General features: G+C 42.3%; 1 protein-coding gene across 6 annotated transcripts in view; it reads left to right on the plus strand.

Moving 5' to 3' along the window:
- Positions 1 to 10,096, plus strand: part of LPO (lactoperoxidase) — a 29,766-nt gene extending 19,670 nt beyond the window's left edge. For all 6 annotated transcript variants that reach the window (XM_070560825.1, XM_070560826.1, XM_070560823.1 and 3 more), the window contains exons 11-14: positions 6,737 to 6,989; positions 7,824 to 7,997; positions 8,943 to 9,180; positions 9,387 to 10,096. In XM_070560825.1, the coding sequence (XP_070416926.1) occupies positions 6,737 to 6,989; positions 7,824 to 7,997; positions 8,943 to 9,180; positions 9,387 to 9,594 (873 nt within the window). In that variant the 3' untranslated portion in view covers positions 9,595 to 10,096. The remainder of the gene's footprint in view (positions 1 to 6,736; positions 6,990 to 7,823; positions 7,998 to 8,942; positions 9,181 to 9,386) is intronic.
- The last annotated feature ends 702 nt before the right edge of the window (positions 10,097 to 10,798 follow it).

Genomic DNA, 10,798 nt, shown 5'->3' on the forward strand with positions numbered 1-10,798 from the left:
AACCACTGGTCTGTTCTCTATCTGAGCAGTTATGCTATTTCACCCATGTTATATAAATGAAATCACGCAACATGTATCCTTTTGAGATTGGCTTTTTACATTCAGCATAATTTCCTTGAGGTTCATTCAAGGCGATGCATATATCAATAGTTCATTCCTTTTTGTTTCTAAGTGGTATTCCATGGTTTAACTATTCACCTACTAAAGAACATTTGGATAGTTTCCAGTTTGGGGTTATTATGAGTAAAGCTGCTATGAACATTTCTGTATAAGTTTCTGCGTGAAAATAAATTGTTATTTCTCTGGGATATACGCCCAAGAGTGCAATAGCTGGGTCATATGGTAAGCCTATTTTTAGTTTTAAAAGGAACTGCCAAACTATTTTCCAGAGTGGCTGGGTCATTTTTACATTCCCACCAGCAATGTATGAATGATCCAGTTTCTCTGCATCCTGGTCATTATTTGGTGTCATATCATTTTTTTCACTTTTTCTGATAAGTATGTAGTAATATCTCGTTATGGTTTAATTTCCATTTCTTTAATGGCTAATCATATTGAACATCTTCTCATGTGCTTATTTGCCATCTGTATATCCTCTTCAATAAAATACTTGTTCATATATCTTGCCCATTTTCAAATTGGATAAATTTTCTTTTAATGTTGAGTTTTGAGAGTTCTTTATATATTCCAGATACAAGTCCTTTGTCAGATACGTGACTTTAAATATTTTCTCCCAATGTGTACTTTATCTTTTCATTCTGTTAACAGGGTCTTTTGTGGAGCAAGAGTTTTTAATATTGATGAGATCATAGTTATCAATTTTCTCCTTTCATGGATTGTGCTTTTGGTGTCAAGTCTCAAGAATTCTTTCCCCAGTCCTAAGTCCCAAAGATTTTTCTCCTTTTTTCCCTAGAAGTTTTATGTTTTACATTTAAGTGTATGATCCATTTGGGGTTCATTTTTGTCTGAAGTGTGAGGTGTAGGTCAAGGTTCATTTTTTTGGCCTGTGGATGTCTAATTGCTCCTGCACCAGTTATTGAAAAGGCTATTTTTTTCTCTTTTCAATTGCTTTTCGTCCTTTGTTAAAAGTTATTTGGGCATATTTATATGAATCTATTTCTGTGTTGTATATTCTATTCCATTAATCTATGTGTCTTTTCCCACACCCACCGTGTTTAGTTACTGTAGCTACATAGTAAGGCTTAACATCAGGAAGAAGGAGTCTTCCCACATGACTCTTCCTTTTCAAAATTGTTTTGGCTATTGTATGGTATTTCCCTTTCCACGTATGTTTTTAAACAAGCTTATCTGTGTCTACAAAGAAAACTTGCTGGGATTTTGATAGGAATCGCATTAAAACTATAGATCAATTTGGGGAGAATTGACATCTTTACAATGTTGAGTTTTCCAATATATAAACACAGTAGGTCTCTCCAAGTATGTGGGTTTCCTTTGGATCTTTCATCAACATTTTGTAATTTTTATTATACAGATCCTGTACTTATTTGTTACATTTATGCCTGAGTACTTCATTTTCTTTGGAGGAACTGTAAATGGTATTACATCTCTTATTTCAGTTTCCCCTTGCTTGTTATTAGTAAACAAAAATATAATTGGTTTTTGTGTGTTGATCTCATATCCTATGACCTTGCCGAATTCAATGAGTTTTAGGTTCTGTAGACTCCTTGGGATTTCCGGCATACACAATCATGTCATCTACAAAGAAAGACAGCTGTATTTCTTCTTTTCTAATCTACATGTTTTTTATTTCTTTTTCTTACCTTATTACAGTGGCTATAACTTCCAGTACTATGTTGAATAAGAGTGGTGAGAGCAGACATCCTTGTCTTCCCAATATTAGAGGAAAAGCATTCAATATTTCACCATTAAATATAATATTAGTTGTAAATTTTTTGTGGATGCTCTTTAGGAGGTTGAGGAAGTTCTGCTCTATGCCTAGTGTACTAAGAGTTTTTATCATGCATAGATGTTGAGTTTTGTCAAATGCTTTTTCTGCATCACTTTATACAATCATATGACTTTTCTTCTTTAGCCTATTCTGCTTGCTGTGGGTTTATTTTGCTTTTCCTTCTAGTTTGTTGAGGCAGGAACTTAGATTATTGATCTGAGAGTTTTCCTCTTTTCTAACGAAAGTATTTGGTGATATAAATTTCCTTCTTAGCTCTGCATTAGTTGCATCCCACAAATTTTGGTCTGTTGTGTTTTCATTTTCATTCAGTATGGTTTTTTGTTTGTTTGCTTTCTTTCAAACTTCCTCTTCGACCTACAGGTTATTTAGAAGTATATTATTTAATTTCTAAGTGTTTGGAGATTTTCCTCTTGCCTTTCTTTTATTGGTTTTTAGTTTTATTCCATTGTGGGCACAGAATATACTCTGTATGATTTCAATTCTTTTAAATTTGTTAAGATTTGTTTTATAACCCTGGTATGGTTATCTTGTTGAATTTTTCATAGGTCCTTAAAAAGAATGTGTACTCTGCTCTGTTGGGTGGAGTATTCCATAAGTGTCAGTTATATCCTGTTGGTTGGTGGTGCTATTCAGTTCTTCTGTATCCTTGCTGATTTTCTGTCTAGTAGTTCTATCAATTCCTGGGAGTAGGGTGTTGAAGTCCCCAACTATAACTAAGAAGTTGTCTTTTTTCTCTCAGCTCTATCGGTTTTTGCTTCATATATTTTGAAGCTCTGTTGTTTAGTGTGTAAACATTTAGAATTGCTTTATCTTCTTGATGAATAGACCCCTTCTTATTATGTAATGTCCTTTTTTGCCCTTCATGCTTTTCTTTGCTCTGAAGTCAATTTCATCTGATATTAATATAGCCACCCATGCTTTTTAAAATTAATGTCTCCATGATATATCTTGTTCCATCCATTTCAACCTACCTATGTGATTATGTTTAAAGGTAGTTTCTTGTAAACAGCATATAGTTGGATTACATTTTTTTAATCTACTCTGCCAATTTCTGTTTTAAATTGGTGTATTTAGATCATTTACATTTAAAGTAATTATTGATGTGTAGGGTTTAAATCTTCCATTTTATTATTTGTTTTCTGTTTGATTCCTGTTTCTCATTCCTCTATTGTTATTGTTTTCTTGCCCTTCTGTAGGTTATTTGAACACTTTTTACAGGTCCATTTTGATTTTCATATATCACTTGGTACAGTTTCCCTAAGAGTTGTTCTCAGTATTGTCATATATATATATATATTTGATATGTCATGTATATACATGACATATCAAAACCTACTGGTGTCAATGGTTTATCATTTTTCAGTGAGTTATAGAAAACTTACTTCCTTTAGGTCACTACATTTAGCACCATATCAGATGGTGCTTCAACCACAAAACATGATTAAAGAAACTCACAAGGTAGAAAATAATTTAGTATGTTTGCTTCCATTTTTACTCATTACATTGTTCTTCTTTCCTTTGTGATGCTCCCATCCTTCTTCCTTTTATCATTTTCTTTATGTTTAAAGAGTTTCCTTTAGTCATTCTTTGAGGATAGTCTGTTAGCAATAAATTCTCTTAGTTTTCCTTCATCTGAAAATGTCTTTATTTCCTCTTTATTCTTGAAGAATAGTTTTACCAGATACTAGAGTCAGGATTGACAGTTCTTTTCTTTCAGCACTTGAAAACTCTTGTGCCTCTTCCCTCTGGCCTCTATGATTTCAGATGAGAATTCACTGTTGTTCAAATTGGTGTTCCTTTATAGGTAAGTGTCATTTTTCTTTGGCTGTTTTTAAGACCTTTTATTTGTATTTACTTTTCAGAAATTTCGTTATGATGTGTCTTGGAGTAGATTTCTTTGGGTTTGTTCTGTTTGAAATTCATTCAGCTTCTTGAATCTGTAAATGTATGTCTTTCACCAATTTGAGGAAGTTTTCAGGTATTATTTCTTCAAATACTTTTTCAGTCCCATCCCCTTTCTCCTCTACTTCTAGGATTACATTAGTATGCATGTTAGATCTTTTGTTATTGTCCCACAAAACCCTGAGGGTCTCTTTGAGAGTCTTTTTTTAAGTCTATTTAGTCTATTTTTTATTTAGTCTGTTTTCTCCCTGTTGTTCAGATTCACTAAACTCTATTGATCTGTCTGCCATTCTATCCTGTCATCTCCACCCTACTACTGAGTCTGTCCAACAGGTTTCTTATTTCAGTTTGTGTATTTTCAGGTCTATAATTTCAATTCATTTCTCTTTTATAAATTCTACTTTGCTGAGATGTTCTGGTTTTTCATTTGCTTCAAGCTAACTTATAATTGATTATTGAAGCATTTTTATGGTAGCTGCTTTAGAATCTTTATCAGATAATTCCAACATCTGATTCGTGTCAGTATTGGAATCAGTTGATCGTCTTTTCTCATTAAAATTGTGGCTTTCCTGGTTCTTGGTATTATGGGTGATTTTCAGTTGTATCCTACGCGTTTTAGTTATTATGTAAGGAGACTCTCAATTCTATTTAAATCTTCTATTTAAGCAGGTAGTTACCCTGTTTAGGTTTGCCACGTAGCTTCTGGCATACTTTTGTGGGCTTTAGTTCCAATGACACTTTAGTTTCCTGAGCCTTTGCAATGCTATTCTGGTCTGCTTCATTCTTCTGGTGTGTCTGGGGTTCCCGCTCAGTCCCTGCTGATGCTGTCTGAAGAGCAGGAAGGTACTTTCCTGGCTGCCTTCTGTTGCTAAACAACCTTCTAGTGGAGCAGAAGCTACTGCATCTGGGTCTCTTTACGCCATTGAGTGAAGAAGAGAGAGACACAGGGCTTCACTGCTGCAACCCCTCCAGGCAGATCAGACCATTCACCAGCCTGGGTTGTGGATTGAGGGCTGTGATGGCCAAGAGCTTGGGTTGTGAAGCAACTTTGGTGGCTCTTTACTAGGTCTCTGCTGGACTTTGTCTGCCCCAGCCCTTTGGAGAAAGGGAGAGAAGGCTTTTGTTGGCTTCTTTTGTCTGTTCCTATTAGGGGTTCCAGGTTGCCAGCCTCTCATGTACCCAGTCTGCAGTATATAGGAACTCAACCACATTGTCATTCCTTAAGTCCTAAGGTCCTCAGCCAGTCCACCTTCTTTCTAGCTTTCAGAGTCTATTTATTGTTGTCTATTGAATAATTTCCGAGGTATTTAGTTATAGTTAGTGAAAAAGACTAAAGAAAACTGAGTCTACTCCGTCTCGTTCTGGAATCGGAAGCCCCAACCTGGTATCTCTTCCTCTTCTTATAAGAACACTAGTCCTATTGGATTAGGGCCCCATCTTTACGACCTTATTTAACCCTTTATTAACTCTTATTTAACTCTTTACAGGCCCTATCTCCAAATACACTCACACTGGGGGTTAGAGTGTCAACAAATGCATCTGAGGGGTACATAATTCTATCCATAACAAGGCTTTTTGGGCTACAGGAAAAGAAACCCACTCAGGCTAATTCAGATATTCAGTATGGTTCAACCCTATACATGCGTCAAATGGAAGCTGATAGGGGTTTCTCCTGGAACCCCAGGGCAGTAGTGTAGTTGGGCCTCAGCAAGAGTTAGAGCCAGAGACTGGAAACCATCTGGAATTAGGGCAGCTACTCTCACTTTGTCTCTCCCTCCCCTCTGTTCCTTCCTTCACTTCTCCATTGTTCTCCACTCTCTCTCTGCAGATGGGTTTCCTCTGCTTTTCTGCACATGGTGGAAAATGACAACCCATATGACCCCACGTGTCCCCTCAGATCAAGTGCCATCAGAAACAGTCTAGAATAGCTGTGTCCAAAATCTAAATTCCTGAGAGAGAGAATCTGACCAGCTTGGTCTGGTGCCACAGCTGGGCCAGTCCACTGTGGCCAGGGGCAGGTTCTGTCTCCTGCTGCCTCCCACAGCCTGAGGAGCAGGCTGTCTGCTCCAAGGATGACATGCCCAGAGTCTATGCTGCTGAGCAAATTGGATACAACCTAAGAGTAAGGCAATAAGAGAAGGACCCATGAGTATAGTAGGATATTATACATATTTAATTACATAGTAATTGTGGACTAGGTAGAAATGTAAGAAATGTTAAGCAAAAAAGCAGAATGCAAAATTATGCATTCTCAAGTTCTCTGGGATTACAACTATGTAAAAATGTGTAGCATCTAGACAAAGATTAGAAAGAATAAACATTAACATAATTATTGCATTATGTGGTGGCAGGATTTTGTATTTTTTCAAACATTTCTCAGTTTGTGTTAGTTCTTTGTTTTGAGTAAAACCAAACCAGAAACTGATCGCTCCATGGTGCAGCAATTCTTTCAGAACTGGAGACTGAATGAACTGCCCTTAGTTGCCCTGTGAATCATTCCCATGGTTCTTCATTCCTCTTGCCTTGGCCTATGGGGAAAACTTTAATAACATGGAATCATTATATTAAAGTAACACATAAGGGCTGTCACTTTGGCTTCAAGGTCAGAAACTTAGAGCAAAGATGACAAAGAGAGTATATATCTAGTGCCAGTTCAAATGACTGATGAGTAGAGCCTATGTTGAGACAAATCATGAGAGATCAGCAGAAAGAATGCCTTGATCAATTAGCAATGTCTGCCATGGTCATAAGAAGGGGAATTGGGTATGTATGCTATCCGTTTGCCATCCTTGATTTTGGACCACTCATCCTTCTTGGCCACAGCTCCTCTCCAACCTTACTCTGCAGAGGTTTAAGTCTTCTCACACTTCTCACACTTCCCTTGTGACATGTTTCTCCTTCCAGATTATCACCTTTAGGGACTACTTGCCCATTGTGCTCGGTGATGAGATGCAGAAGTGGATCCCTCCATACCAAGGCTACAACAAATATGTGGATCCCCGAATTTCCAATGTCTTCACCTCTGCCTTCCGCTTTGGCCACTTGGAGGTCCCCTCTACTGTATTCCGCCTAGATGAGAATTATCAGCCATGGGGACCAGAACCAGAGCTCCCCCTGCACACCCTTTTCTTCAACACCTGGAGAATTGTCAAAGATGGTACGTCCTTTCAGGGAAGTGCTGTCACCTGGCTGTCTCACTCTGCAGCTTACTTCTAGGGAAACCTGGCTTGGAAGTCAGACTCTAGACACTTCCTTTGTGACCTTGGACAAGTGAATTCAACTCACTGAGCCTCAGTTTCCTCATTTGTAAAATGGGGACAATAGTAGTACCTATCACACTAGGATAAACAAAAAATTAAGTGAGATATATGATCATATAATTATATAATTAGCTATTGTTATTAAGCCTCCTCTGGCCTCTAAGGTACCTAGATTTTCCCTGCTTTTTTTCCTGCCTCAGCCTTCTCTGACCCCTGTAGAAAGAATTCATGGGTTTGGTAAATAAATTGCTCTTTTCTGCTCCCCTCCAGGCCCTTCCACTTCCATCAAGTGTCAAAGGTTGGACCCCACTCCCCTTTATCCTGGGCTGGGCTGTGTTGAAACTGGCTCTCCTTAATACAAGTCAGGGCTGTTTTCTAGAAACTTCCACCACCTCTTCCACAGCTGCAAAGTTCCTCAGGGGAACAGATGGAAAGAAAAGGAGCCAACTCTCTGAACTAGAGCTTGGAAAAAATCCTGAAGCTTATATTCATGCCATTATCCCAGGAATGCCCCTTTCTCCCACCCCCAGCCAGTCAGTCTGGACTGTCCCACCCCCACCCCAGCACCCCCTGCAGGCTGCATTATGCTCTTCTCTCCCCATTCCAGCCTGAGACATTCAGTTGGCCCTACTTTCCCCTGAAAGAAAACGTCTGGTGGAGGGAGGGGCTAGCAGTGCAAGATGTCCCCACCCTACCCCATTCCCAGTATGGCCTCTCTGTCTCCCTCGCAGGTGGAATTGACCCTCTGGTGCGGGGCCTCCTGGCCAAGAAGTCCAAGTTGATGAATCAGAATAAAATGATGACAGGAGAGCTGCGAAACAAGCTCTTCCAGCCCACTCACAAGATCCACGGCTTTGACCTGGCTGCCATCAACATACAGCGTTCCCGGGACCACGGGATGCCTGGTGGGCCTGGGGTCTGGCCGGGCCTAGGGCCTAGGGTTCCAGGGGGACTTTCTTCTATAACCTATAATCCTGAGGGTCTGATCAATTCTAGCAAGTCTTTTTTTTTTTTTGAAGATTGGCCCTGAGCTAACATCTTTTCCCAATCTTCCTCTTTTTTTTTCCCCTCCCCAAGCCCCAGTACCTAGTTGTATATCCTAGTTGTGGGTCATTCTAGTTCCTCCACGTGGGATGCGGCCACAGCATGGCTTAATGATCAGTGTGTAGGTCCGTGCCCAGAATCTGAACTGGAGAACCCCAGGCCGCCAAAGCAGAGCACGTGAACTTAACCACTCGGCCACAGGGCCAGCCCCTGATCAGTTCTAAAACAGAAGGCAGAGATGCCAGCTTTTAAAACTCACTGTGCTCATCTGTGAAGTGGAATCTTCCATTCTCCCTAATGCAGAGGAAAGAAGACATATCTGGTGCTATCCTGGAGCACCTCAAGTGAAAAAGAGATCAACTGACTTATAAGACCAGTTTAAAAGCCCAGAAAAGATTAAGAAAAGGAGAATAGAGAGAAACCAATGACCACTGGACCTTTCTTTTGTACCCATGCAAGGCAATTTAATGTTGTAACTAAGAGCCAGACTGCCTGGGTTCAAATCCCAGCTGTGCCATTTCTAGTTATGTGACCTTAGGCAAGTTACTTAACACCTTGGTTCTTCAGTTTACGTATTTGTACAGTGCTTAGAATAGTGCCTGGACCCACGGTAAGTACCATATAACCTATGAGCCCTCTGAGACTAAAATGCCACAGACATAAAACAATGGACCACCACTTCCCCTGTCCCAAAGGCTGTGAGGCCAGGCTTTCTGGGGCTGATGGAGCTGGAGTGGGTATGTATCCAAGTGGGGCTTCGGGTGAGAAGTCCCTGGGATGAGACAGCTTCAGCTTGTCTGCCCTAGGGTACAACTCCTGGAGAGGCTTCTGCGACCTCTCACAACCCCAGACACTGGAAGAACTGGATGCTGTGCTGAAGAACAAGAGGCTGGCTAAGAAATTACTGGATCTCTACAGGACCCCTGACAACATTGACATCTGGGTGGGAGGCATTGCTGAGCCCCTGGTAGAAAGGGGCCGGGTGGGGTCTCTCCTGGCCTGCCTCCTGGGGAAGCAGTTCCAGCAGATCCGTGATGGAGACAGGCAAGTGAGACGTCAGCGGGGAGGGTGGGGGAGGGCAGACCCTTCTCTGAGGTGGGTGTCCCGACGTCCTTTGTGAGGACTAACCCGGACCTCAGCATGTTCCCAATGACCTCTTTTCTTCCCCTTTGGCACAGTGTGGGGGTGCGGGGGTGGGGGGGCGGCCAACAGCTGGGCTGTATGGAGAAACCTGGCTTCTGTCTCTGCAGGTTCTGGTGGGAGAACCCTGGTGTCTTCACTGAGAAGCAGCGAGACTCTCTACAGAAAGTGTCCTTCTCACGCCTTGTCTGTGACAACACCCACATCACCAAGGTCCCAGTGGACCCATTCCGGGCCAACCACTACCCCCATGGTTTTGTGGATTGCTCAGCCATTGATAAGCTGGACCTCTCACCCTGGGCCTCAGTGGAGAATTAGGGGCCTTGATTCCACGACCTCCCACACTGTGCAGTAAAGATCCCTTTGGTCCACGACACCATTTCAAGCAAGTTCGGTGACCCATCCCTGAGACAGCCACACCCCAGGCCCAGTACTTCTTCTCCTCTGGGTCTCTCTACATTCACCAGAGGCAGACCTCACTCAAGCCCAAGGCCAGCCGCCTCAGCCTTTCCAGTGGGATTTCCAGTGAATCCCACTGCTCCCACCCCATCCTCTCTGCCTAGGGAAATCCTCCCTTCTATCATGAACAGACCCTCTGACATGCCTTTCCAGGCTAGCTTGCCAGATGTCACCCATCCTGTCCCTGGAACAAGTCTGGCTGAAGGCTTTGCACCCCTATCTTTCCTCCTGTCCTCTCAAACTAGATTGTAAGCTTCTGAGCCAGGGACTTCAGCCTGCTTCCCAGTATCTCCATGCGTGCCACCCAGCATAGTGCTTGGCACACAGTAAGTGCTCAATAAACATCTGATGATTGACTAAAGATCCTGGCAATGACACTGTCCCCTTCTGGAAGGCAGGCCTTGGGATCACTGCCAAATAAGTAATGACGTGTTTACAGTCCAGACCTGTCTAACCACTAAGATGCTGCGTGCCTGAGTCTGTGGGGTGAGAGGGCATGGTTTGGTGGGATTTCAAAGACCTCTCAAAGAAAAGGAGGCTGCAAGGGACCTCTGGGGAAAGAAGTAATGGCCGTGGAGTGGCAAGAGAGAGGGCTTGGGGTGGTGCCAAAGGATCAAACAGGGAGAAAATCCAAGCCTGGATTCCCTGACAGCTCAAGTTCGCATCCCTTCCAGGGGCCCTTCTGGGAAACACCCTCTTCTGGGATAATCCCGGGAGCCTCTGAGGCCTCTGAAGGGGCAGCTCCAGAATATTCCTTGTGCGGCTGCCCAATACATATTCATGTTTTCTTCTTTTAAAATGACCCTCCAAGTAAGGTCAGTGTAGCCGGGGCCTTCAGGTACCCTGACTGATGGGGTGGGGGTGAGAGGCACTTAGTCTTCCTGTGGGAAAACCCCAGGAGCCAGACCTGGGCTGCAGCCCTGGCTCTGGCACCCACTTCTTCGAAGCCTGGATGAGTCCCTTCACCTGTCTGGCATGCCTCTCTTCATCAGTGAGATGGAGGTGAGCAGTATTTACCCTGCCATGGCGAGATCCTACTGTTGCCTGGGGCTCCTATGGGTAC

The sequence above is a fragment of the Equus przewalskii genome, chromosome 10 (assembly GCF_037783145.1).
Source record: "Equus przewalskii isolate Varuska chromosome 10, EquPr2, whole genome shotgun sequence".
Lineage (NCBI taxonomy): Eukaryota > Metazoa > Chordata > Mammalia > Perissodactyla > Equidae > Equus > Equus przewalskii.